The sequence below is a fragment of the Canis lupus genome, chromosome 15, assembly GCF_003254725.2.
Source record: "Canis lupus dingo isolate Sandy chromosome 15, ASM325472v2, whole genome shotgun sequence".
NCBI classification, from domain to species: domain Eukaryota; kingdom Metazoa; phylum Chordata; class Mammalia; order Carnivora; family Canidae; genus Canis; species Canis lupus.
Window position 1 is genome coordinate 46,428,496 of NC_064257.1, and position 27,504 is coordinate 46,455,999.

Here is a 27,504-nt window from a genome sequence, read left to right on the forward strand (position 1 = left end):
GAGGCTCCTCTGTGAGTCTGTTCACTGAACTTTTTATGCTAGGTTTTTTTTTTTAATCTGCAAATATTAGGGAGTGTTAAGGTCACCAAAGATATTTGCTGTTCATAGGTTTCTTTGTTTGTTTGTTTTAAAGATTTAATTTATTTACTCATGAGAGATACAGAGAGAAGGGCAGAGACACAGGCAGAAAGAGAAGCAGGCTCCATGCAGGGAGCCTGATGTGGGACTCTATCCTAGGATCACCGGGATCACGACCTGAGCCAAAGGAAGATGTTCAACCACTGAGCCACCCAGGTGCCCCCGTTCATGGGTTTCTCTCCTAAATGCTGTGTTTAGTTTGCTCTAGAGGAATCTTGATTGCTAACTACATTTTTTTTTTTTCTGAGTTGCCCCATGTATATGTCCAGATGAAAGGGCTTTAAACATTAAAAGGCCATGTGTTGAGTGTTTGGAGCTATTGAGCATGAGTTTGACTATAGATCTGACACTTTCCTTATAAGCAGAAAACACGAACATCTCAAAAGTCCAAGCAGCTGGTCATGGAAGTTGGCTTCTGGTGTCCTAATTAGTGAACTGATGTGGTGCTAGTTTGGACAAGACTTGATCTTCTCCACAAATCTGGAGAACTACAAGGCATCTCTCCTTTGGATTGTGGCTCTTGGGGCTACAGACCAGGGAGGATGCAGCAGGAACTCGGTCTTTCTCTCATCATCGGGAGAGATAAGGAAGCTGTCGTTTTAGCCACTTAAGAATGGGGTGTCATGCATTTGGTGTCCTGTGGCCTTTAGACTATTAATCCTGTCCTTCAAACTTCCACCCGCAGCCCCTGCCAGATGCGATCACCCATGGTCCAGTGGCTTAACATGCAGTCCCCAGCCAGCCCGAGCTGCAGCCCAGCTGTTACACCACCTTCACCCAAGCCACCGCCTTCTCCTCTCTCTCTATCTGCCACCGTAGTGGACAAGCCACCAGAAAGGTATGGGGGTGTGGAAAATGATGTCGAAGCTAGGGATTGCTCAACCTGAGGAGCATTTCCACCCTTGTCTTAGTATGTGTCTTAGCTCAAGAGCAAGTGCATTCTCAGGAGGAATTTGCCTTAGGTGAGAGCTGCTTGAACCTATCACCCTACTGTGTCTTTTTGGTGCCTGTTGTGCATTCCTGAAACTACTTCTATCAAAAGAACTTCTTACACATGAATATATAGCGCATACTTTTTTATTTTTTTGAAAAGATTTTATTTATTTATTCATGAGAAACAGAGAAAGGCAGAGGGAGAAACAGGCTCCTTGTAGGAAGCCCGATGCAAGACTCGATCCCAGGACCTAGGGATCATGACCTGAGCCGAAGGCTAACGCTCAACCCCTGAGCCTCCCAACTGGCCCACATGTTTGTTTGTTTGTTTATTTTTTTTGTAAAGGAAAGTGAACTGGAATTAACACGGGCATTTAATGAGCCCGTTGTTCAGAAGCTGGAGGTGCTGGCTAGCACAGCCTTGGTCCTGGGCAGTGGGCTGGAGTTCCTGTGGTCACTGGCTTCCCCCCTCCAGTGAGGTGGGACCCTTCCTTCTGCTTCCATCTGTCTGTCTGGCTGACAGCGTGGTTTCCATCATCCCCCAGCACACTCGTTCCCTAGAATAAGGCAGAGGGCGCTTTGACAAGTGATGAGAAGCTGAGCCTGAAATGCCTTTTGGAGGCAGGAGTGAGGGGATCAACTAGAGAAGACCCAACTCAGGGCACCAGACTCCTTCCAGAGAGGTGTGGGGAGCGGCTGGCAGTGAGGACAGGTGGATGTCCACCACGCCGCCCAAGTCACTGTGCGCGCCCCTGCCCTCACCGCCTTGCCTTCCATCTCATGACACTGGTGCTTTTCCTAGCAGATGAACACAGCACTTAGGAGTAAACATACCCTGTGGCTCCGATAAAGCTGAACGATGGGAAAGGGCATCCCACCAGGCAGAGAGGACAATTAGGTGATGAGGTTCAGTGGAAGCTCCCCCAAGAAGCTCCCTGAAGAAAGATTTAAATTTGAAACCCATCGTTTACTTGAGAATCAAGTACTGTAGATGTGCCTGATGTTCACTCCTCTGCTACTTGGCATGTGTGTGTTTTTTTGTTTTTTGTTTCTGTTTTTGTTTTGAAAGAGTTGTCCCACTGGTGATCTACAAATGAGATTTGGGAGGGGATCAGGGTCAGGGGGAGGTGAGGCCCCCCCTCTCCGTGTCTCATGTTTTAATCTGTGTCTTTCTCGTTCCCTTCTCAGCATTGTCAATCGGAAGGCTCGAGCAGTGTATCCATGTGAAGCAGAACACAGCTCAGAATTATCTTTTGAAATAGGAGCGATTTTTGAGGATGGTAAGTGTTAGTGGGAGCTTTGTGGTAGCATATATTCTGTCCCCCTCTGGATGTCTACAGTCAGCAGTCTCTGGTTGTGGGGTTGTCAGGAGCACACGTCCGTCCCTTAACACTTTGGACAGGAGAGAGTGGCCCCATTGGCTGCCAGGCACTAAACACCAGGGGGCTATGGAATTCCACCTCTGCTTTCAAAGTGATTATTCTCCAAACCTATTAACTCTTATGAATCTTCGTTCAGGACGTCTCTCTGCTGACGTAAAGAGAAGCTAGTGCGACTTGGAATTAAGAAATACTTCTGATTTGCATCCTTTGTTTTTCTCTCCCCGAGTCCCCAGCCAAGCCTCCTAAATGTGTCAGTTTTGCCAAATCTGAGTTACAGAAGAGTACTCTTGTCAAGGAATTTTGCTTTCTAGTTCCCTTACCATGCCTAGGCTTTACATGATTTTTGCTTATCTGAATAGTGTGTGAATCTCTAGACCTGGGCATTGACTTTGCATATTGAAACAAGGGTGTGTATTTTATCTGAGTCTTTAATATTCACACACAGGCATCTAGGAGCTCTGCTTGGCTTAATATTTCGCAGATTTCTCCTATGGTTCATTGCTTATCTCTTTTCCCCCTCTCCTGATTTCTTCCTTAACAGTCTTGTTCATTATGAAATTCACTGGTTGCTATGGAAATGGTGATGCGTGTGGGTGGAGCTGCCCAAAAGAGTTCTGGGAAGGCCCTGAGGATCTTAGATGCCTGGAATGGAATGGTCAGTTAGCCCAGAATGTTTGGAATATATGGAGTATGTCAACACAACACCTAGTGGTATATTGTCAGTAATGCAGTGCTTGTTGTGTTTGTTTTTTAGAAAGTAAGTTGCCTGTTTATTTTTTTATCTATTTATTTGGAGGGGAGGGGTAGAGAGAGAGGGAGAATCTTAAGCAGGCTCTATGCCCAGTGCAGACCCTGAGGTGGGGCTTGATCTCACAACCCTGAGATCATGACCTGAGCCAAAAATCAAGAACTAAATTAAGCATCAGACACTTAACTGATTAAAAAAAAAAAAAAAAGACACTTAACTGATTGAGCCACCTGGATGCCCTGCAATTTGCATCATTTAGAATAGATTTATATGTGTGTGATATGTACTGTCGAGAGCCAAGGACTCCTCATAGTGTCGGAAAACAAATAACACTCCCACCAAAACCCCCACATCTGAGACAATTGTACTTTATGGAGCAACTTTGTTCTTGGAGTAGAGGCAAGATCATTCCTTGTCACCGTAACATACATACATGTGATTTTTGCCAGGTGAGCATGGAAATTGCTGCCCTGCTCCAGGCCTGTCACATACTGGCCCACCACATGGCATGAGGGAACACTGAGACAGTAGTGTTGAAACCCACTCATTTGAGAAATGATGGTGAATTTTTGCATCATGTGATTAGATCTGATTGGGAGCCTCTGAAATCCCTTAGGCTGTGTTGTTTGTGAATTATTTACCTTGGTGGAAGGCTTCTCTATTAGAATGCCTTTGGCTGCAAGTAACAGAAACTGATACAGCTGGCTATCAATCATGAAAATGGATTAGCTCTTGCAATGATTAAGTCTGGAAGGGTTGGTTAATTCACATTCTCAGAGATAGTAGTAGATCCATCCCTGCTGAACTGTTTACAGCGGGCACAGTGGAATGCATTCAGAACCTCCACCCCGAGACTCGCTGTGTCTTAGGGCTAGGTCTTAAAGAGTACAGAAAATCAAAGACCCTTAAATAGGATTTATTCTTTTTCCTTTGCACCTTCATGTCTGTGCACAATTGATCTCTTAGCCGAAAATTTCATTAAAACTGTGCTTGCTTAGGAACCATCTAGTGAAGCTCTTCCTTGAATGGTTTAGGGTCTTGCCTGCTGAAGACTGACACAGAGTAGGACACACAGGTGGCTCGTCCGGCCTCCGCTTGTGCGAAGCCAGGCAGAGCTCTAGGTGGCCACCGTTACAGCACAGCCCTCAGGAATGTGACCAGGACCACATTCTTTTTGCACACCAGCAATATTTCGGCCTCTAAAGCATCCAGGACCTTTTTCCTGTGTTCACTTGTCCACTGGAGTCTTAGCAGCTATCATAAATGCTCTTGCAGTATAATCCCCTTTTGTACCACATATGGGCAGCAAAGGAAATTGGTTTATGGCATTCAGTGGCCTTTGGTAAAGACAAAATCCAGGTCAAAGAGGCCCCTGGGCCGCATTGTCAGTAGTTACATGTGGTTTGTAATATATACAACAGCGAGAAACCCTAAACCAGACTGTGGAAGAGATAGGGATCTTTAGTAATGAAGTAGCTTGATAGCTGTTCCTTGCTCGTTAGCTCTTACTGTGTGGACCTGGACTGAAGTTATGAGTTTACATCCCAGGCTGAAGATTGATCTGCATCGTAGACACATGACTGCTTAAACATCGTTCATGGGAAATGCCTCCCATAGCTCCCAGGGAGGGCAATGTATGTAAAGTCTCAGGGCGGCCTATATTCTTGTGACTGCCATATGGACCTTACCTTCTCTCTGGGCCTGGGGAATCCCAGAAACACATTTGTCTGGTGACCAGTCAGTCCTGATCTCTTACCAGATGGGCGGCTCTTCAGCTGGCAGACTTCCAGTCCAAGTGGAGAGTGTATAGACACTAATCCTTGCAACAGTTTAGCATTATCTTGATAGGTTGGATGTGTACAGACCCCACAACCCAACAGTTGTACTCCTGGGTATATTCCTGACCTTTGGGAATCCTGACATCGTTGAGTTAAAAAGAAAAAGTGAGTGCCAGAAGACTCTATATAACATGGTTCTGGCTAAGCTCTGAAAGAAGCAAACTAAGTAGCATATTATTTGGAGACGTGTACATGTGCGATGAAACTGTGTTTTAACCACAGCTGGAGTAAGAGAATGAGAAATACAACATTCAAGCCTTGGGGTCGGGGTAGGGATCTAGGGGAGGGGCTGGCAGAGGAACAAACCCACGATGAGGCCTTCGTATCAGTCCCGCGTTGCATGGGTTGTTGGTGTTCACTGTGTTACGATGATGCTTCAGTGACTTAAATATTTGTCATATATATTGTTTTTATTATGCTAAAAAAAAATAACAAACTGCCACACCAGAACTGAGTCCATATTCTGTTCTGGAGAAAGTTTCTTGCAAATGATCCTTGTCACCAGCTCCAGTGTCCCTGTTGTTACGGGATGGTAAATGAGGACATGGAACAGCCACAGTGAGATTTCACCTCAGACCCATTAGGATGACTGTTATCAAAAACACAGAACATAACAAGCATCGGCAAGGATATGGAGAAACCAGAACCCTTGTGCGTTGCTGGTAGGAATGTAAGATGGTGCATGTAGTAGCTGCTAGAAAACAGTATGGAAGTTCCTTTAAAAAAATGAATCATAATTACCATCCAGTCCAACAATTCCACTTTTGGATATATACACACAAGAATTGAAAGCAGGGCCTCAAACAGGTGTTTGTACACTCATGTCCACAGCTGCATTTTCACAGTAGCCCAAAGGGGGAAATACCCAAATGTTCCTTCACGGATGAGTGGATAAACATATCATGGAATATTTAGCCATAAAACGAATGAAATTCTGAGACATGCTCCAACATGGGTGAACCTTGAAGATAGTATGTTAAGGGAAATGAGCCAGTCACAAAAGGACAAACTGTCTATAATTCCACTAATATGCAGTATCTATAATAGGCAAATTCATAGGGACAGTGGCATCGAGGTTTCCAGGAGCCCAGGGAGGGGGATGGGGAGTTAGTGTTTAACGGACACAGAGCTTCAGTTTGGGAAGGTGTAAAAGTTCTGGGAATGGATGGTGCTGGTGTTTATACAGCATTGTGACTGTTCTTAATACCACTGAATTGCATACTTCAAAATTATTACAATGGTAAATTTTAGGTTATATATATTTTATAACAATGAAAAATCTGTGCTAGGGAGCAGCATCAGTATAATTGTCATCACATACTGATAGGGTTCTTAAGGATGTGTGCCTCGCCCAGGGCCATGTAGCTCATGAATAGCAGGATGGGGTGTGCAACTTAGGCCCTTTCAAGGCAACTGGCACATGGTTAGCGTCCCCCAGTGCTCGGTGACTGCCATGATGTCTACCTCTGGGTCGTGGGAGTCTTTAAGGAGCAGCTGCCTCTCCACAGCCTCTTGGGTGAATAGCGGAGCTATTGACCTGTCCCCCCAGTGGGAGATTATGGCTGATGGCAGCCCAATGTCAGGGAATTTGGAAGAACTATCTTTAGTCCACGTCCCCCATTCCATGCCCATGCCCACTTTCTTTGGGAGCAGTCTGAGGAAGGTATTTACTGCTCTTTAGTGCTAGCTGGGGTCCCTGGCCTCATACCCGTTGTCTTTGTTCAGGCTACTGTAACAGACACCATAGACTCGGTGGCTTAAGCAGCAAAAATTTATTTCCCACGGTTTTGGAGGCTGGGGATTCCAAGAGGGCATCCACAGGGTCAGGCCCTGGTGGGAGCTCTCTCCCTGGTTTCCTCACATGGTGGGAGGAGTGGTAAGTGGGTTGGGAGGAGAGGAAGTAATCACTCTCCAGTCCTTTCTCACAAGGATGCTAATCCTATCATGGGACCCCACCCTCATGACCTTATCTAACTTTCATTACCTCCCAAAGGCCCCACCTCCTACTACCATCCCCCTGGGAGTCAGGGTTTCAATGTATAGTTTGTGGGAGGACACAAATGTGCAGTTCATAACACCTGCCTTGCTGCATGCCCTGGCCTTCTCCCAGCGTGAGGCTGGCCAGGGTCCCATGGCTGAAGGAGGGCAAGGCTCTGGGCTGAGACTGACAGGCAGGGTACAGTCCACAGGGATGGAGACCTGTACACAGTTGCTTCCCTGCATCAGACAAGGTGTGGACATGGTGTGTGCCTGGCATCACACTTGATGTAAATGGTCTTACTTTAATCTTTCCAGCAACTTCAGGTGAGTTATTGCTTCCTCTCTTTTAGAAATGAGGAGCATGGAGGTCAGGGGAGATGAAGTCAATCATCCAGGGTCACCCAGTCATTAGGGAGTCAGAGTTCCAGCCAAGATCTCATTTCTCTTATACTCACTGCCTCTTGGAGTCCAAGTCTTCTCCCAAATGAGGCTCCTATTTCTGAAACTGCCTGTAGTTGGGTTCTCCAGAGACACAGAACACATAGAGCATGAGTGTGTCTGTGAATGTGTGAATTGCTTTCGATAGATAGGTGTTGACTCATGTAGTTGTGGAGAGGGTAGGCTAGAAGGCTGAGAACCAGGAGATGGATGCAGTCTGTGTCCAAACTCTGAGGGCGGGGTCCTCTCTTCTTGGAGGGAGGCCAGTCTTTGTTCCATTAAGGCCTTCAGCTTATTAGGTGAGGCCCACTTGTATTATTTTAGGTGATCTGCTTTACTCACAGTCTACTGATTTCCCTGTTCATCACATCTCAACTTCTAGAATAACATGTAGGTACCCTGGCCTCTCCAAGTTGATAGGTGAAACCATCACACTGACATTGGAGGAAGTGGTTTGATCAACCAAGTATAGCAAGGAGCCCAGGATGGGTATTTTGGGATTTGATGTTCCCAGGAGAGGCTAGGTCTTCCTTCAAAGAGATGGTGAGACTCTCACAGGCCTCATCTGTAACCTCTGAGTCCCTTTCCCCATGACTGGGGAAGCAAGAACTCCTGCATCCCATTCCCAGGCCTTGGCCGTGTCCAAGCTCTTGGGTACTGCAGGGTCTTCTCAGTCCCCTAAGTTGGTGACATTTCTCTCCTGCCCTCTGGGGAGATGAGGGCTGCAGAGGAAGCTGATGAGGTGTGGATAAGCTGCCCAGTCTGTGGTAGGATTGGTGTGGGATTCCCGACCTAGCCTGGTTTCCCACATTCAGGCCTCCTTCACCCCCAGCTTTATGGGAAATTACCTTTCTTTCTCTCCTGTTCAGCCTGAGTCTATTAATTCCTTCTCTGGGTGAGATTGGGCGTTTGCGGTGTATAGGAGAAGAAACGATGAGCACGTCCAAGGCGTTCTTCCATAAACTATTTTCCAGACTCCTTGGAGCAGTCCTACAGGCTAAGTGCTGCTAAGCCCCGTCTTGCAGGTGAGGGGGCTGAGGGGTGCCTGAGGATTGAGTAGTTGCCCGGGTGCACCTGGCTGGCACTGTCAGCTGCGGGTCTCCCCTGCAGGCTCTGTCCTGAGCCCGCAGCCCTTTCCACTGAGCGCCCCCCCCCCACGTTGCACGACCCCTGGGGGCCTTTCCCATGGAGCTTAGTCCCCTCCCCTGACAGAGACTGTTCTGGGGGTATTGCCAGCTGGGGGGAGGGGTTGGAATAAGTGAGAGCCATTTTTTTTTTAAGATTTTATGTATTTATTCCTGAGAGACACAGGCAGAGGGAGAAGCAGGCTCCCTGCGGGGGGCTCGACGCGGGACTCGATCCCGGGACCCCGGGATCCTGCCCTGAGCTGAGGGCAGCCGCTCAGCCGCTGAGCCCCCTGGGCATCCCGAGTGAGAACCTTTAAAATCTGTGCCCTGAGGAACAGCTTCAGGCTGGAATCTGTGCGGGAGCCAAGGAGGTGGCTGGCTGCCGGGCCCCGGAAAGCCCGTACCCGTACCCAGTTCATTGGTTGTTGGTTCTTTAAACAAACCCTCGGCTCCGGGCAGGGAGCTGGGGATGCTGTCGCCGCCCCCGTCGGGGAGTCGCAGGCGGGGAGCGAGGCCAGTGTGTCCCGGCGCTGCCCGGCCTGGAGTGCGCCAGCCGGGGGGGTCCACTGCGGGGCAGGTGGGGGGCGTTAGACGCTCTGTATTGGACTCCCAAGCCCCAGTGACAAGAGCTTGGACCCTGTGCATGTGCTGCCCAGCCAGCAGTCACTCTCTCAGGCATCTGGCCGGGTATTTGTGCCCAGGGGTGTGCGGCCTAGGCCCTGCCCTCAGGAGCACCCATCCTGTGGTAGACAGGAGCCCATATGACGCCCGAGGCCTGAGAATGCTGAGAATTCATGGAAGAGGGAGCCTCCCCCGAGGACAGGGCATTTAGAGGCCCCTGAAGGGGAGGGGTCACCCCGTGAAGGGTTTGGGGAGGCACTGGAGGGGAGCATGAGGGGAGCCAGGAGGCCTGGGCAGGACCAGGTGCCTGGCACCAGACAGCGGAAGCCTGGGTCTGTTCCTGTACCTCGCTGCCTTTAAGCAGGGGAAAGTGATCAGCTCCATGTTCTAGAGAGTTCAGTGAGCTCCTTTGTGCACAGCAGATTGGAAGGAACCAGACTGGAAGCCGGGGGTTCGGTCAGGAGGCTGCTCAGGGCCGCAGTGGCCGACGGGCAGATCCTGTAAAGAACCCAGATCTGCAACCTCACATCCCAGATGGGGGCCCCTTGGCTCCTGGTTGAGCTTTCAACACACACGGCCGTGCAGTGAGTTCCGCAGGAAGCAAGAACTTGGGGGCGTTCGGGTAGAAAGTGATTCCTCTTTCTTTTCAGTGCAAACCTCGAGGGAACCTGGCTGGCTGGAAGGGACCCTGAATGGCAAGAGGGGGCTGATTCCACAGAACTACGTCAAGCTGCTGTAGTGCCTGGCCGGGGAGGCCCCACGTAGACCTTGGCATCTGGGAACCTGCCTTCATCCTCCAGGGCGGAACCCACAGCCTCCGGACGTGGGAACTGCAGATCACGGCTTGGCACTCCAGGGGCAGGTGGGGGGACAGGACGGACCCCACAGAGCTGCCTAGGTCTGTGGAGCAGGAGGAGAGTAGCAGGATTAACGGGACGGACCTTTCATTTGTCAGGCCTCTGGACTGAGAGTTAATAATGCAGTCAGGCCTCCCCGCTGGTGATCACTCCTCCAGGCGCCTCCCTGCACACCTGCTGCTGAGATTTTAAAGGGAACTGTCCTCACTCGTGGTGGTGTCCACAGGATGTGCTCTTGGCCTCGGTTGATGTGTGGAGAGGGCTGCTGCGGGCGGGGCGGGGGGGGGGGTTCCGTCCAAACCCAGAGAGATGGCAGCACAGAGATGCTCCTTCCTAGATGGCCACCCCGGGACCCACATTCACTCCACTTAGAGCACACTGGCGTATTTATAACAGGCTTCTCGTTGGTGCTTCTCACCTGTGTGCTGTTTCCCAAACACCACCTTTTGGCCCCAAGTTCTCTGTAAATGAAATAAAATGTAATTTACTATTTGATTTGTGTGTCATAATGTGGGGAAGAGATCGTGGAATTCGTTCCCTTTGTGATGTTTCATGATTTGGCACCCAGGGCATAGAAATGCATCTTCCTCTGAGGTTGGTGCACGCTCCGAGGTAGGATTTATTAACAAGGAGCCTTGCTTATTCACAGCATGGCATGTTCCTGGGGACAGCAGCCTTCTCTGATGTCTGACATCCTGGAGGGCCACCCCCAGCCACCTGAACAGGCTGTCCCGGTGGTCTGTGTGACTCCTGAGGGGGGTGGGGCTGGGGTGGTGCCCCCGAGCAGTGTGTGCATGAGCAACGTCAGCGCTGTGGGGCCCCACTCCCTCCCCTGACTAACTTCACTGGACTACTCTGTCCCCACCCCACCCCCATATTCCCTCTGTTTTCCAGGAGGAGCCTCGTCTGTGACCCTGCACATCACGGCACCCTAGCTGTGGGCCGGCCCCACTGTGATGCTTCCTCATTCTTCCTGGGCACAGACTAAACCAACCTCTCCTTTGTCCCCTGAGCTGGAGTCCTTGAAGTATGGAGCTCGTTTTTAGGAGCCTCATGATTCTGAAGCCAGCCCCACACAGGGCCTGCTCCGGAGGCCTGGCGTGTCTCCTTCCCCACGGGATGGAGGCTCCTCAGGCCTGTCAGACTTTGCTCCTAAGAATTTGTCATAGGAAAGATGTGTCTGCTGCCTCTTCCCCAGATGAGTCGGTTCAAGAGCTTGCTGGTTATCAAGTTTGAAGTCACCTATGTGGACCATGTAGGGTGTCAAGTTTGTGGGTATACGGGGGAATGGGCCTGTTGGAAAGGATCTTTGTTTTACTGACAAATACAGCCTGAGTGCAAATCCTGCCCTGTGGGCGCAGCAGAGAGACCGGGACTGCGGGTGGCCCGGCGGCCTGTGTTCTGAGTTACCACTTCTGCTCATGCCCACTGCTTAAGGACGTGGAAGGGGAACTTGGTTTATGAGAGTAACTGATGTTTCCCACTTTAAGCCCTCTGCGGGGAAAATGCATATGTATGGGCCCCTCGGGTGGGCTCACGATAGCCCGGGGAGTGATCTCCTGGCAGTCATCCTAATAGGTGTATGCCCATGGGGCGTTTCAAGGAAGCCCTGCTGCACCAAGACCTGACTTATTTGCTTGCTTATGGAAGCCTGCCATCATCCACAGTGAGGTGCGCCTACCTGCTGGTCCCCGCCAAAGTGCTGAAACTCCCGAAGCGTGTTTACCGCCACTTACTCGGTCAAGGAAATTGCTCCTGTGTCTGACTACCTGTGTGATTAGGGCTAAATTAAATTGACTCAGTGATGCCGTTTCTGCCTCCTAAAAAGAAAATGATAGCCAGAGGTTTGGACTGAAATGATGTAATACAAGTGGCATGCCCAGAATGTAGTATAGGGTTAGATAATGCGGCCTGCTGTTCCCTGTATTCTTACCACTAAGAAAGCCACTGGCACCTTCGTCATCAGGGCCATCTGTGTTCTGTAGGACAGGACGACGATGTGGTGGGCGCAAAGCCTCAGAACACGTGGGGCGCGAGGACTCCAACAGCCTCCAGCCCCGCAGGCCACTCCTGTGGCTGGCTGGGGAGGAGTGCCAGAGGGGACCCAGGGGGTGTTTGCCTCTGCGAACAGGACCTGTGTGGCCAGGCTTGCCAAGGCCTCTGGGGAGGGAGCGTCCCTCGGTCTGCCCCACAGTATACTTAGGATCGTGAGACATTCTCTTATGTTGGTAGATCATCTTCATTTCCCCAGCTGCGAAATAGGGTCTATTTGTTTCTGCTGCGTGGGTGTGGCCATCCCCTGAGCATCTGCCGGCCGCTGGCCTCTCAGCCCACTTCATTCTGCACCAGTTGCAGCTGGGCTCAGACCAGGGCTCCAGCCTGTGTTCATTCAAAGTCACCAAGGGCGTTTTGGCAAAAGCAGACACTCGGATTCTGTTTCTGCTTGCTATGGGGCTGGCTGTGGGGCTTGCATCTGATTGCATCACCCGAGGGTCTGCTCTGGAGACCTCCGTGCCTATAAAGAAGATACCACGTGAGATTAGAACCAGAGAGTTTGCGGGGCTTTCCTCCCCTCTTCTTTGTAGTAGCAGAAACATCTGCAGTTGGGGGTGGGGAGTGGAGGGTGGGGGTGGGGAAAGCAGTGGGTTGTCTGCCAGAGATAGATGTTTAACTCCTTCTTTCCACAGAGTGACTGAATGAGCCAGGAGAATTTATCCCATTTTATAGGTGGGCAGATGGAGGCCCTCAAGGACCAAGAGCCTCACTCAGGTTCAGTCCTCTACTCTATGTTCTTTCTGCCGTACCATCTTGCCTCTGGGGGCCAGTAGGGGATGTTGGCTGTTTTGGGTTGATTTGAGCTCCTCCCAAATTCATATGCTGAAACCCTATGGCCCATTATCTCAGAATGTGACCTCATTTGGAAATAGGATTGTTACAGGTGTATGTAGTTAAGATGAGGTCAGTACCATGGGGCCCTAATCCGATAGGACTGGTGTCCTTATAAAAGGGAAATTTGAAAAAAATAAAAAATAAAAGGGAAATTTGGAGACAGAGACAGATGCACATAGAGGGAAGACAATGTGAAGAGACACAGGGAGAAGACAGCCATCCGTGATGAGGCAAAAAGGGAAGTCTGGAAGAGATCCCTCCCTCACGGCCTCAGAAGGAACCAGCTCTGCCAAGACCTCGATCTCAGACTTCCAGCCAACTGGTGGTAGGTTGTTACAGCTGTCCTAGGGAACGAATACAGTGGCTACAGGATGAGTTAAAAACAACATATTTGGAGTCTTTTTTCACGATTTTATACCTTGGTGACCTTGGGCAAGTGAACTTGACCTCTTTATACTTCTGTGGAGAGAGCACTGCCAACCTCACTGGGATGTTGTGACCAATGGTAGCATTGAGGGCCTGACGGGTGCGTGGTGGGAAGCACAGTTTGATAAGTGGAGATGGGAGAAGGCAGCTGGCAGGGTGCCCCGGTGGTGGGGATCCGTCTCTGTCCCCCTCCTCATCTCCCGGCCAGCCGTTGCTTTTCTCCAGGTCCTTCTCCAAAGGCCACTTCTTGGTCTTTCCCTCTACATTGGCCTTTCCCCGCCTTCCCCGAGGGCATACTCGGCCTCTGTAATCCTGGCCTCGTCTTTGTTCCCTGTTCAGCTCGGTGCTGGGCCCCTTCTCACCTTCTTATGTGCTCCCCTCCAATATGTCCAAGCCAGGGTGGTGACTTCTTTTCTCAGCCAGATGTTTTCTGTGACTTTTTGAGTCGCCTTGAGCCACGCAACTTCCCTTCCTCCCTCTTGTCCAAAGATGTTTTCCCAAGAGCGTGTCCTCTACTGGCTTTCCCGTGCTTAGCACTGGGCTGTCTTCTCAGAAGCTCGTCAGCACTCCTCCTTCACTGGCCTGGGCACTAATTCATCGGTACCCGACCTGGGTAGCCTGGCGTAATCTCCTAATGTTCACGTCTGCAAAAAAGCTTCTCAAGCTACTGGTTAGAGGAATGAATACCTTGGAGAATTCTTTGCTATCAGAAGATCGACGTGATCGGAGAGCAGACCTCTGCATTTCGTCCAACGAGAGACCTGCGCTCTGGACTTTGGCAGTTAATGCACCAGATTCATGTAGGCGGCTCAGTGCCGTGTGCTGGCGTCTCGATTTCTCCCTCCTTGGGGGATTCAGCAAATGAGGAAACACTGCAGACGAATAACTCAAAGAGTAGGAGGAACGTGATCCAACACAGCTCAGGAAGTCTTTATAGGACCTGTGACCCTATCTGGGCCAGGCTGGCCCAGAGCGTGAAGAGCCGAAGAAATGGGTTTTTCAGACTACGGATAAGCCTGAGAACTGCTGTCCTGGCCACAGGAATCCAATGAAAGAGCATCAGAGTCATTGCTAGTGATAGATTGATTTAATGATCCTAAATTTCACTGCTCTCTGAATCCATGTCTTTTCTGTGGCGCCTTCCTGTGCTGCCTTGAGGCTAGACCTTGTAACCGGTTTTGGCCGATGGAACAGGAGCAAGCTTGAGGCAGTCAGAGGCTTGGAAAGGGTTACAGCTTTTCACTGTCCTTATTAGAGCCTAGCCTTGCCTTCACCATGAAAATGTGCCTGGGCTAGCCTGCTGGAGGGTGGGAGCCACACGAAGCAAAACCATCCGAGACCACTGGACCGCTGGCTGGCTGGCCTGACTCTGCCCAGCCGGGTCTGGCTCAGCAGGACCTCCCAGCTGATTCATAAACTCATGAGAAATAATAAAAGGTGGTGGATTTAAACCGCTACATTTTGGGGTGCTTTGCACCTAACTGCCTGCTACTCTGCCCCATAGTTCCCTTGGTTTTGGGTATAGTCTTGGATATAGTCTCGGTCGGTGCTGACCATTCAGATCACATTCTAATCTTCTTGAATGTTCCACGGGAAGCCACCATTTGATTTCCAAGAAAGCTGCTGCACTAACAATTGGATGACTTGAAATTAAAGTGCCAGAGATACTCGTAATCAAGTCATTTTAGTCTGTGTACACTTACAGTTTATAAAAAGTATGTTAGAGCTGACTTTAACATAAAGGGACAATGTTTTCTATTTGCTTGAGGGGCATTCAACATACAGAAGCAAACAAACCCCTAATTATATATGCATCACCATGCATAATTTCTACTGCTCTGCCGTACAGTGGCTGGCTGTCTCAGTGGCAGAGACTTCGTTCTTAGCTAATGATTCCTAAATGTGCAGCTGGATTCTTTGGGTCTGAGAGCACTTTTAGAAATTCTTAGAAATAGAGTCACCCTTGTCCCAAGAATGAGTCTGCTCTGATCAGAAAGGACACCCACTTTAATTAAGGGTGCACATCGGTGTGGCCTCCTGCTAGCCTCACATAGCTCACAGCCTGAGATGGCTTTTATTTAAAGTTAGGGGCTTATCGGTGAAAAGCCTTGGCCCTTAGTAGGTCAAATTCCATAAACTTTAAGAGAAAAAATTAACCACAGTTATGGATGTTTTATAAGCAAATTTGTGCACGTGATTCCAATGTTTGAAACGTTTTTTTTTTTTTTCCTGTACTGTGTTTAATGGCCATGTTGTGTTCTAGAAATCTATAATGTTAAAGAGAAGTTGAATTTGTTTAATGCTCAGATAGTCGTCTCTTTCTGGAAGCAAATAGTTTGAATGATCATCAGTTAAATGACATGTTAAAAATGTACTTGAGTTTATCTTTACATGTCTTCTAGTTTTAAGATGAGCTGATAATTGCTTCCTGCTCTTCTGTGGTCCATATTAATGAGTGAGATCAAGGGGACCAGCCTATAGGGAGCATGAGAAGCATTACAGCCAATGGGGAGCTGAGTCTCTCATCGGCCCAAGAGGACAGGGTGGAGGAGCAAGAGAACACTGCATGGAGGGAGAATGCTAGAGTCAGATGGGGCGTCTGGTCTACCCAGGTCAGTCTCAAAGCCTGAAAACTGATCAAGCTTTTCTGTGGCCGTGGAGAGAAAGGGGGCAATGCGCACAGACGGTCTGGCAGCTACATGGCAGGCAGTTCTTGTTGTGAAACTGTTACAGGTTGTTTTAGTGACCCACATATTAGCAGGAAGAAACAAGGCATCGAATTGGTCCCAGAAGAGTATAATTAACATGTAGCTAAGGGGGCGGGAGGTGGAGTTTTAACATAGGAGGAAAATGTTATTCTAACTCAGATGTAGGCAGAAGTGCAGGTTCTCAAGATGTAGAGGGACACAAAATCCAGGTGTTCCCACAGACATTCAAATGAAATGTTTCCAAAACAACAGGTGATTAAAGTAAAGGATTTATTGTAATCTGCTTACAGTCCTTTGCAAAGACAGACATATGTTTTTGCATAAAGATATAAATTGCTTCATTTTAAACTAATTTAGTGTTTTTTAATTATATGAAGAAGTTTTGGTGAAATATGAATTGTACCAAACCAAGATTTTTAAGAGCAATATGGTACAAAAATAAGAGCAGACAGACAATTTGGACTGGGACAGGCATTCAACAGTGAATTTAGAATATGGCTTTGCTGTTTAATCAAGCAAAGTTACCTGGAGACACATAAAGAGCCAGTAACTTTGTTAATACAAAAAAGCTGATGCAGACTGTCTCCATCCCAAACCTGGTTACACTGAAATTCCAATTTCAAAAAACGTAAGTCTGAGCTAAAAGCTGCTCTTGTAAGCCATTTCTTTTCTAGAAGCTCCCAGTCTGCATGCTGTGTATTTATCACCTTCCTAGTGTGGCTTTCATATTGCTGTGCATGTAAGTTGACTGTATTTAAAGATCTGCCTATAAATTAAATTACTGAAATTGCAAATTATGTAAGAAAAACTCCTCCCTCTGAATGCAGCTTTCACAGGTTCGCCCTTGCATAAGGCAGGTGTCTTCTGAGAGACAAGGTAATGTTGCCTGCATGGTGAACCCTGGAGAAAAGTGTGGATCCCAACGCTGCCTTCTCTTGGCCTTGGGCTTCTCCAGCTACAGCTTTTAGGTTCTGGAAAATAATATGATTTCACTGAGTACCTGATGATTATCATCACTTTTAAAAGATTAATTTGGCCTCTATTCAAAGTAGTTTATTTAGTGCAATCATATCGTTAAGTTTCCCCAAAGATATATAGGTTTGTGATCTGGGGCAAGAGAAAAGCCATAAATTGCATCAGTGCCAAACAGATTAATGAATTAAAAATTTTAGTGCCACTGTCTTGCTTATATGATCTGTAGTTTTTTTTTTCTCCAAAACTGTTTATGTATAAAATTTTTAAAACCTACCTTTTAAAAATCTAAAAACCCTCTAATTATCGTGCGGTCTCCACGCCCTTCTGACCGAACAGTGCCACAAGGCATCTTCCCAGTGCGTCCTGCAATGGCCTACGTGTCCCCACGACCGGTTACAGGAGTGCACAACTCTTTCCCAGACCAGCCTCTTACAGGTGTAGAAAGTGCACGGAGTTTCTTTCCCAAAGGAGGAAATGTGATTTTTCTAAGAAGGGAGGAGACTATGCTCTCTGGCCCATCGCATTCCAGCCTTGCGCTCCGGGAGCGGATTCTCTGCTCCGGGAGGAAAGGGCGGGGGGGCAGCTTTCCTAAAGCCGCAGCACTCCTGGGACACTGTCTCACATGCGTGTTGTCACGTGACACCTGCGAGATGCTGCAGACACCACAGCATGTCGATCCCGACGACGGAAGCAGGATGGAGCAGGAGCCGGAGGCGGGCCCTCGTCCCACGAACACCCCGGCGGGAGACCAAAGACAAAACAGAAGTACAGAAAAAGTAGAAAGGCTTAGAGACAACCAAAGAGGTTTAAGTGTGGTTATTTACAACAGAGACTGTAAAATGGTAAATCAGATATGAAGCTAAAAAAGGCACAGCTTTCCCTTTCTTAAATACACTGTAAACGGTTCATTATGCATGCAGAACATTTCACTTTACAAAAAAAAGTTTTACCTTGTTTAGACAAAGATAGTACTTAAATAGTCTCCAGCAAAATAGAATTCTTTCAAAAATACTTTCCCCTTCATCCTATCAACCATTAAAGTTTTTTTTTTTTGTTTTGTTTTGTTTTTTTTTTGTTTTTGTGTCTCATTTACAAAAGTTCCTTACACCTATGTCAGGTCCTTCACAATTTATACATACAGTAATGTACAGCACAGCAAAAGACTGCAAAAAATTATTGGTAAAGCCAACACAATAGATACTAGAAATTGGAACCAAGGCATTTTGTTTAACATCTTACCCATTCTAGTTAAATAATAAACGGATGCTAAGGGCGTGTCTACCGGTGATGCAGCAGCACGTGGGCGGCGGGGGCGGGGCCTCGGAGGGCGGGGCCTCGGGGCGGGGCCGGGGAGGGGCGGGGCGGGGCGGGGGGGCGGGGCTACTCCGCGCCACGGGCTCTGTTATTACACAACAGGAATCTAGGTTTTTTTCTTTTTGTGTGTTTTTTTTTAAATAAGAAAAGAATATTAATGCCCCATATTGATTATACGTTTTATGTGCAACCAAGGGTAAGCTCTAAAAAGTCCGTTAGTCCTTGAACCCTTTTAAAACAAGCTAACGATACCAGAAACTACATGGCGTAGGTAAAACTTCCATCTGTTAAAATATCAAAATCAGAGTTATTGACTAGATATGGCTTTTCATCCAGAGGAACAGGAACGCGTTTCCAAGCGCGGGGATCGGAGGGGGAGACGCCTTCCGACTGCTCGGCTCTCGCCAAACCCACGTCGCGCTGCTTTCCCGGCTCCAAACCCTTGACGTGATTTCTAAACTCGAGAAACTGCTCGGGTGGGAATCAACCAGCACGTGCTAAAAACCGGATTGCTCGGGTCCTTCGTGGGGTGTGGACGAGCAGGGGAAACTTAAGGCAAAGCTCTCCGGGCCGTGGCCCGTCACTTCCTGTGGAAGTACAGGGGCTTGGCGTTGCCGGACTCCACCTTCGGCAGCTGGTCGCTGATGATCTCCACCAGCATGGCGGGGAACTCCACCTTCAGGGCCTGCGACTCCCGGAAGGTGTAGAAGCAGAACTCCAGCAGGTCGCTCACCAGCTGCAACACAGAGCCCGCACGTGAGCCGCCGCCCCGCGCCCCGCCCACACCCCGCTGGCCCCGCCCACACCACAACCCACTGGCCCCGCCCCGACCACACCCAGATGGCCACGCCCACACCAGGCCCCGCCCTCCCGCTGGCCCCGCCCCGCCCACCCCCGCTAGCCACGCCCCGACCACACCCCCTGCTGGCCACGCCCCATACCAGGCCCCGCCCCGCGCCCCGCCCACCCCGCTAGCCACGCCCCGACCACACCCCCTGCTGGCCACGCCCCATACCAGGCCCCGCCCCGCGCCCCGCCCACCCCGCTAGCCACGCCCGACCACACCCCTGCTGCCACGCCCCATACCAGGCCCCGCCCTCCGCTGGCCGCGCCCGTGCCCCAGCTACACCCCCATTGGCCCCGCCCCATGCCCCGGCCACACCCCCGCTGGCCCCGCCCCACGCCCCGGCCGCACCCATTGGCCCCGCCCCTGGCCCCGCCCCACGCCCTGGCCACACCCCCGCTGGCCCCGCCCCACGTCCCGGCCACACCCCATTGGCCCCGCCCCACGCCCCGGCCACACACCCGCCTCCCCACCCCCCACCCCGCGCCCCGGCCACACCCCCGCTGGCCCCGCCCCACGCCCCGGCCGCACCCATTGGCCCCGCCCCACGCCCTGGCCACACCCCCGCTGGCCCCGCCCCACGCCCCGGCCACACACACCCGCCTCCCCACCCCCCACCCCGCGCCCCGGCCACACCCCCGCTGGCCCCGCCCCGGGAGGTCGGGGACCCGGCCCCGCAGGGTCACGGAGCGCCCTGTCCCCGCAAGAGCCAGAGCGCGACCGGGCGGCGGCAGCGTGGGTTCGGCGGGGCAGCTGCTGGCCCCGCGTGCAGGGCGCGCCCCGGACAGGCAGGGGTCCAGCCCCGCAGCCGCTGCGCCGCGGGCTCCCCTCCGCCCTCAGGGGACTCTCCAGGGCCCGCCCGGAGCTCTACTACCCTGAAGGGTCCGCAGCCGGGTGTGCGGTTAAGGTGTGCCCAGTCGGTGGATTTGGTAACGTCCGCAGGGCCCGGCGACTAACATCCTCCCGTGTCACAGCGTTCCTCGGCAGCTTCCATCGCCCGGCCGTGGCCGTGATCACTGCCCCGCCTTCCCCACCCGCTCCGCAGGGCCGGAGCTCTGTGCCCCTCCATCAGCATCTCCTAACGTCCCTGTCTCCTCTCCCCTGGTGACCACCGTTCTACTGTTTCTGTGAGTCTGGGCTTCTTTTTTTTGTTTTAAGGCTTATGAAATGCACAGTGTTATAGTCTTTCTCTGACTTCACGTAGCAAAACACCGGCAAGTCCCAGCCGTGTTACTGCAAACAGCGGGACTTCCACCCTTCTCGTGGCTGACTGCTGTCCCAGCCCGCTGTGTGTTTCTTACCCATTCTCAAGCACTTTCTATTTCAGGCTGACGGTGAGAGTGTGTGCAGGCAGCAGGGACAACCTCCAGGTCTACTTGCCTGTCCGGTCACTTCCCCTACTCGGTGGCCCACGGACCTGACCCACTCCCCATTCTGTAAGTGAGAAAACCAACCCTCCACCAAGCACTATACCCATTAATTCCACACCCCGTTGTGGGAAAAATGAGTCTTGGCCATTCCCCACTGTATTAAAGCAGGCAATATGACATGCTATAAAATCACCGTAGTCTTAATAAAATGATTCTGATGAAAATACATCGGTGACTTTCCCTCAAGGTCGTTTTCTTTTTTAAACTTAATTAAGCAACCCTAAGGACAGTAAATAACTGCATGGTAAAGGTCTTTAATGCAAACCAGAAGTCAAAAAGTGTCACCAGGAAAAATACCGAGTGCTTCTGCGTGTGCCTGTGTGTGCCCTCCGTCTGAAGAGGGACAATGCCCTGTGCGTTCCCAGGACTACGAGAACTTTGGTAAGTGGTTTTCGCTCAGGGAAGGTTGGGGCCGCCCAAGCGACTGTCCACTCTGGGCACGCTCACACCTCTGTGCGTGCTTTGTGAATGCAGAGTCTCGGCTTCCACATCTGTACAACGGGGTACCTGCCTCACAGGGCTCTCTAAGAGGACTCAGCGAGTGAGCTGGCACACAGGCTGCCAGTTCTTAATCAGGACTGAGAGGTATTGCTGGTAAAACCTTCTGATTCTGTCCTCCCAAGTGGTCCCAAACTCCTTCAAACATAAAACATCATTTTCCTCTGTGGAACACAGTTTGCAAAATCTGCTCTGGGTTGTCCTTGTGTCATTTGGTGTTCTTGGGTCCCCTTCTATAAATTGAGAGACAGGAGAATTCTTGTGTTTCACCTTTCCAGGAGTGAGATTCTTAGAACTGGGGCAGCAAATATCTTAATTTCTTTTTTAGGAGGTGTGCTAGCGGCTATGAAAGCTAAAAGCCATGCTGGGCCCCACTCTCCAGATGTGGTGCCACAAAAGAGTTGGCAGTTTCAATTACAGGGCACATCTTTCAGTGGGCAACCGCAGAGCTCTGTGTACCAGCCGTGAGCACAAAGAACCAAGTTTAAGTTCACTCCAATCTCCCCCTCTCTGTCCCCAAGGTCCCTCTCTGCGAGGTGTCTGCAGGGCTGTGGAGGAGGTTGGTCTCCCCTTAAAAAATGTTAACCTCAGGATGCCTGGGGGGCTCAGTAGGTGAGTGTCTGCCTTCAGCTCAGGGTGTGATCCTAGGGTCCTGGGATCGAGTCCTGCATCGGGTTCCCCGCAGGGATCCTGCATCTCCCTCTGCCTGTGTTTCTGCCTGTCTCTTGGTGTGTCTCATGAATAAATAAAATATTTAAAAAAAAGAGCAGCCTGGGTGGCTCAGCAGTTTAGCGCCGGCCTTCAGCCCAGGGCATGATCCTGGAGACCCGGGATTGAGTCCCACATGGGGCTCCCTGCATGGAGCCTGCTTCTCCCTCTGCCTGTGTCTCTGCCTCTCTCTCTCTCTCTCTCTCTGTGTGTCTCTGTCTCTCACAAATAAATAAATAAAATCTTAAAAAATATTTAAAAAAATTTTAACCTCTATTTAAAATTGGACCAAAAAAATAAAGTACCTAGAGATCAAGTTAACCAAGGAGGCAAAAGACCTATACTGTGAAAACTATACAACACTGATGAAAAAAAGTAAAAATGACACAAACAAATGGAAAGATATTCCCTGCTCATGGACTGGAATAACAAATACTGTCAAAATGTCTATACCACACAAAGCGATCTACAGAGTTAATGCAATCCCTATCAAAATACCATCAGCATTTTCCGCAGAACTATAATAATCCCAGAATTCTATGGAACCACAAAAGACACCAAGTAGCCAAGCAATCTTGAAAAAGAACAAAGCTGGAGGCATAAACAATTCTGAATTTTAAGATATCCTACAAAGCTGTAACAATCCAAACAGTATGCTACTGGCACAAAAATAGACACACACCTCAATGTAATAGAATAAAGAGCCAATAAACCACGTTTCTATGGTCAATTAACCTGTAATGAAGGAGGCAAAAATATACAGCAGGGAAAGAGTCTGCTTAGTAAGTAGTGCTGGGAAAACTGGACCCTTCTTATACTATACAGAAAAATGAACTCCAAATGGATTTAAGACTTAAAGGTAAGACCTGAAAACCTAAAACTCCTAGAAGAAAACAGTAGTTACTTTGTCACTGGCCTTCACAACATTTTCCTACATATGTCTCCCAAGGCAAGGAAAATAAAAGCAAAAATAAACTCTTGGGACATCAAAATAAAAAGCTTTTGGACACAGAAGAAAACAATCAACAAAACTGAAAGTCAACCTATAATTTGCAATGATAGATTGGATAATGGGTTAATATCCAAAATATATAAAGAACTCCTACAACCCCCTCCCTAAACCAAATAACTCAATTTAAAAGGGGGCACCAAACCTGAATAAACATTTCTCCAAAGAAGACCTACAGATGGCCAACAGACATGAGAAGATGCTCAACGACACTCATCATCCGGGAGATACAAATCAAAACCACAGTGAGAGATTGATCACCTTACACCTGTCAGAATGGCTAGAATCAAGAAGACAAGAAATAACAAGTGTTGCGGAGGATGTAGAAAAAGAGGAACCCTCTTGCACTATCGGTGGGAAGCAAACTGGTACAGCCACTGTGGAAAACCATGTGGAGTTTCCTCAAAAACAATTTAAAGATAAGAATGCCATAAGATCCAGTAGTTCCATTTCTTGGTATTCATCTTCCCCGAATGAAAACACTAATTTGAAAAGATATGTGCACCCCTGTGTTTACTGCAGCGTTATTTACAGTAGCCAGGATATGGAAGCAGCCCAAGTGTCCACGGACTGATGAGTGGATGAAGATGGGATGTGTGTGTGAACACACACACACACACACACACACACACACTCACACACATGAATATTAGCCATAGAGGATAAGATCTGGCCTTTTGCAACAACACGGATGGACCTAGAGGGTCTTATGCCGAGGGAAATACCAGTCAGCGGAAGACAAATACCATATGATTTCACTCATATGTGGATTCTAAAAAACAAAACAAATGAATAAGCAAAGAGCAGAAACAGAACCATAAATACGGGGAACTAACGACTGCCGGCGGGGAGAGGGGCAACACGCGGGGGGGGGGGGGGGGGAGCTACAGGCACCCCGGGAAGGCGGGCGACGGAAGCGAAGAGCGGAGCGAAGGCAGCAGTGGCGCGGTCACCAGCGCGGGCGCTCGGCCTTGCTGACTCACCTGCTGCACCCCCGAGACCGCAGCTACCACTGTGGCAACGACCTCAATACAGTTCTAAGCTGGGGGGGTCTCCCCTCGGCTCAGTTTCTAGGCGATGTCAACCGCGAGGCCAACTCTTCGTGGCTGCCCCGTCTTTTACTTCTCTGGGGTCGGCCCAGTTCATGTCCAGAGACGAAGGCTCCCTGTCCTTGGGCCACAGGCTGCTGGGGGAGGGCAGAGGTCCTCATGCGCAATCGTCCTCCGCGCCCACCCATCCAGGTCCCGGAGCACTTGCTCTGAGCCAGGAACTGGGACACGGTGACAAACACGACAAGGCCTGCTCTCAGGGCATCCACATTCTGCTCTGCCGAGAGGACACGAACGTGGTCAGGGGCTGACAGAGCGAGGAGGGACAGAGGAGGTGCTGTCTTCGTGACAAGGTGGCTCCCGGCTTTGACCCGCCGGAGATGCAGGGCAGCTGTTCAGCTGTCAGGGCGGGTGTGGGGTCACTCAGAGGGTTCAGAGCGGCACGGAGCTCGGGAAGGGGCCCCTGTTAACCGACCAGCCGACGTCTGAAACAAGTTACCTGGCAGGGCCAGGGCCACTTAGGGTTCACGTGTTGTGTGTGATAAGAGGTAAGGAGCAGAGTAAGTCAGCTCTTGAGCATGAGGCGGCCTACACAGGAGCACCCCGTGAGCCTGGTGATGGGGACGGGTCCAGGCCTTCTCACGGCTCTGCGCCTACCTGTAACACCTCCATGAGCATCACCTAGGAGATGCTCAGGAGACAGACCAGAGCCAAGGGCTCAGCTGTTTTCCCTGGCAGGTTGGCTGAGGACAGGTGTCCTCAGACTCTACTCACTCATGCATATTAACCTGCGGTTGGCGTTTCACACCAGCCTCTGTTCCATGTCCCACAGACTGAGAAAGCAGTTCCTTTCAGGTCACGAGCAGACACCCGGGGCTTCTGTTGACAGTAAATACCCTGGCCGGCTGCAGAGGCACCAGGGCTTTCCCGGGGCATGTACCTAGGGAGGCCTGGCAGCTTGGGACTGGACACGTGACCCTGCAAACACCTGGGGGTTAGGGCACTCCATCCCCAGCAACCACACTCAGGAAAGGGCTCGCCCCTGGGAGGTGGCTGGGACGCCAATAGTCTGGGAGCCCAAAGGGCCTCAGCAGCTACCAGAAAGTGCTGGCAGCTTCGGGAGTGTGCCTGGCCCATGCTTCCCTGGGACAAGGCTGTGAAAACCTCCCCAGGCCCTAACCCAGCAGGACCTGAGCCAGTGACTGTGGCTGGTGAGGTGAAGGATCATTTGAGAGAATCGAACCAGGTGCCCCTGGCCACTGGGCAGGGAGAACATGGGCCACTTGGGTCCGGGCTGCAGGTTCTGCTTGCCCAGAGCCCTTGCACCACCCTCATCGGCCTTGGCTTGCTGCAACCAGTGGGTCGGGGCTCCAGGACAGGACCCTCGCATCCCTGGCTCTTGGTGGACGTCTGGGAGGGGCTGCTGCAGGACCAGGGCGCCCAAGGCGCGGGAAGGGCAGAGCTGCAGGTGCTCAGAGCCTGAGGAGCAGGGACCAGGCTTTGGCAGCTTAGCCAGAGTCACGTATCGAAAAACCAGGTGGGCAGGGGTTCCGACCGGTCAGAACAGACACCAGCTCACGAGCCAAACTGCTGCGTCATGGCAAAGCGTGTGCTGTCATGCCGCTCACCTGCACAGCATCTCGTAGGTGTCGCCCTGGTGCGCCGCAGGGTGCACACCTGAGGAGCACAGCAGGCTGGGCCCCTGCCTAGGCCTAGAGGACGCAGGAAACAAGGGTACAGACAAGTACACTGCACATGCCCTCCCCAGGCACCGTCCACTGTCCCAGGTAGGGGACAGGCCACAGTCATTCTTTACAAAACCTATCTGTTGGGGTCACAGAGGTTTAGCGAGATGACCGGCATGATTTATCAGCCTGAGGAGCTACAGCCAGAGCGGCGGCAGATGGGCCTGGTGAGGTCTTCAGCCTGATGGCACTTGAACCCAACATGAAGCCATCAGGGTCCGTGAGTGCCCTCCTCCCACTGAGTCATCACCAGTGGCATGGCCGCTCCGACCACGAGCAACAGAACGGTCTCCCGGGCACCATGTGGGGAGGGTCTGGGGAGGGCCTGGCACCTCTGTTCTAAGATTACACAGTCACTAAGTGGTGACAGAGCACTTGAGTGAAAAAAGCCTCTCAGAAACTGGGTCCCACATATTTTCAACAGCATGTTCATTTCCTGTAAGTTATCTGCTGACTCCAGAACTTTCCCCGGTTAGGATCAAAATTTTATCCTGAAATGAGCACTGGGCGAGGGTGGCAGGGGTAGGCTTAAAGGGTTATTTTCAAAGATCGGAATTTTAGCCAGCTATGTTACTAGGGTTAGAGGCCGAGGATACATGGCTTCAACTCTAAATACCGTGACACTAATAGAAATGGCCAGCAACCATTTACTTCAGGTGTTCCTGCCGCAGCTTCGTGAATACTGGAAAATGTTGCTCAGTGATTGTATAAGGAGTGTGGCTTTCAAAGCCCCAGGCTCCACCCAGCACAAGCCAGGGTGGACAATGGGTGCACGTATGCAGCTGGGCACCCTATGGCCATGCAGGGCTAGTGATGCCTCAGTGAAATACGATGGTAACATGGTACAAGAGTAACAACAGCCACCCAATTTTGGGAGCATTGGCTTCTATACCCAGAAGACAATTTTAGCAACACAGACCACTATTTACTCATAGATTTCCTTAGAAAACCCAAGCCCCACAGTGCCACTGCTTGGTTGAGTGCTCCTGGCAGGTCTGCCGTCAGGATACATTTCAAGAAGATACCATGAGGGAGTGATGTTAGCACCACGGTGGTGAAAGGCATTCCTCCTTTTTGTCCCTCTTTTTCAATGAAGCATTAGTCATCTGTCCATGAACAAAAGCGTCTTTGTGGGAGCTGCAGGATCTGGCACCATATGCCAGGAACCTGAGAGGAGTGTTGCTCACTTGTGCATCTGGTTATGGGCCTGCCCCAACCTCTCTTGCCATAGTAAGAAAAAACCTAAAGGGTGCTGAGCTGGGCTAATGCCCATGGACAACAGACAAATTGCCTAAGCCTAGGCACAAGGCGAGATTCCAGCATGCAAATGGAGCAACAAGTCTGGACACAGCAGGGATGATAAAAAGAACTTTATCAGTGTTGTCCTCACCACCACCAAGTCAATACTGCACTGGGCTGAACTATCAAGTGGCAGTGATCTCTCTCACAGAGGAAAAGAAGAGCAGCAGTGAGCGTCCAGCTACCTCAGTGGTGTGGAATGCTGCTGGAGAAACCCGTTTCTCTCCACCAGCACCTCCAGTACTTAGGCAGGATCTACATGACTGGGAGGAAAGAGGAGATAAGAATGCCAAAGGGAATTAAAGAGACTCGGGGGCCTACTGACTGCACTCAGCAGGAAGTCCAATCATGAGCCGCTGGGAGTACTACCCTTGAGGATCTCCCTATGGGGCCTCTGGGCAACTCTAACGCCCCAAGGGCTAAATCTATACCTCCTCCCTCCACTCTGTGGATGGCTCCTTGTGCACACTCCTGAGTGTGGTGGCAAGTGCAAGCTCCTTGAGAGTGTGCTCAAAAAAACAGGCCAGGGTCTGTGGGCAAGGGAGAAA

General features: G+C 50.5%; 3 protein-coding genes and 1 long non-coding RNA gene across 16 annotated transcripts in view; 2 read left to right on the top strand and 2 right to left on the bottom strand.

Moving 5' to 3' along the window:
* The window catches only part of ARHGAP10 (Rho GTPase activating protein 10), a 316,861-nt gene extending 306,304 nt beyond the window's left edge, over positions 1-10,557 (top strand). For 6 of the 10 annotated variants that reach the window (XM_025438802.2, XM_049094179.1, XM_049094175.1 and 3 more), the window contains 4 exons: positions 824-976; positions 2,260-2,351; positions 8,432-8,482; positions 9,856-10,557. In XM_025438802.2, coding sequence (XP_025294587.1) covers positions 824-976; positions 2,260-2,351; positions 8,432-8,482; positions 9,856-9,944 — 385 coding nt within the window. In that variant the 3' untranslated portion in view covers positions 9,945-10,557. Of the gene's footprint in view, positions 1-823; positions 977-2,259; positions 2,352-8,326; positions 8,412-8,431; positions 8,483-9,855 lie in introns of those variants that run through there. The other 4 variants (XM_049094176.1, XM_025438801.3, XM_049094177.1 and 1 more) reach the window with 3 other exon arrangements.
* Positions 10,558-11,863: 1,306 nt separating this feature from the next.
* Positions 11,864-18,357, bottom strand: LOC112654356 (uncharacterized). Its single transcript, XM_025438806.3, has 2 exons — positions 18,300-18,357; positions 11,864-12,577 (listed from the first exon to the last, which is right to left on the bottom strand). Exons 1-2 carry the CDS (start codon positions 18,301-18,303, stop codon positions 11,883-11,885), a joined length of 699 nt encoding a protein of 232 aa, XP_025294591.1. The 5' UTR covers positions 18,304-18,357; the 3' UTR covers positions 11,864-11,882.
* Positions 16,339-27,504, bottom strand: part of NR3C2 (nuclear receptor subfamily 3 group C member 2) — a 330,635-nt gene continuing 319,469 nt past the window's right edge. For all 4 annotated transcript variants that reach the window (XM_049094172.1, XM_049094173.1, XM_035699336.2 and 1 more), the window contains one exon: positions 16,339-19,110. In XM_049094172.1, the coding sequence (XP_048950129.1) occupies positions 18,955-19,110 (156 nt within the window). In that variant the 3' untranslated portion in view covers positions 16,339-18,954. The remainder of the gene's footprint in view (positions 19,111-27,504) is intronic.
* LOC112654359 (uncharacterized) lies at positions 20,019-21,905 on the top strand. The gene is made up of 4 exons (XR_004805362.2): positions 20,019-20,345; positions 20,546-21,029; positions 21,123-21,233; positions 21,475-21,905. It is a non-coding gene; the product is annotated as an uncharacterized LOC112654359 (long non-coding RNA).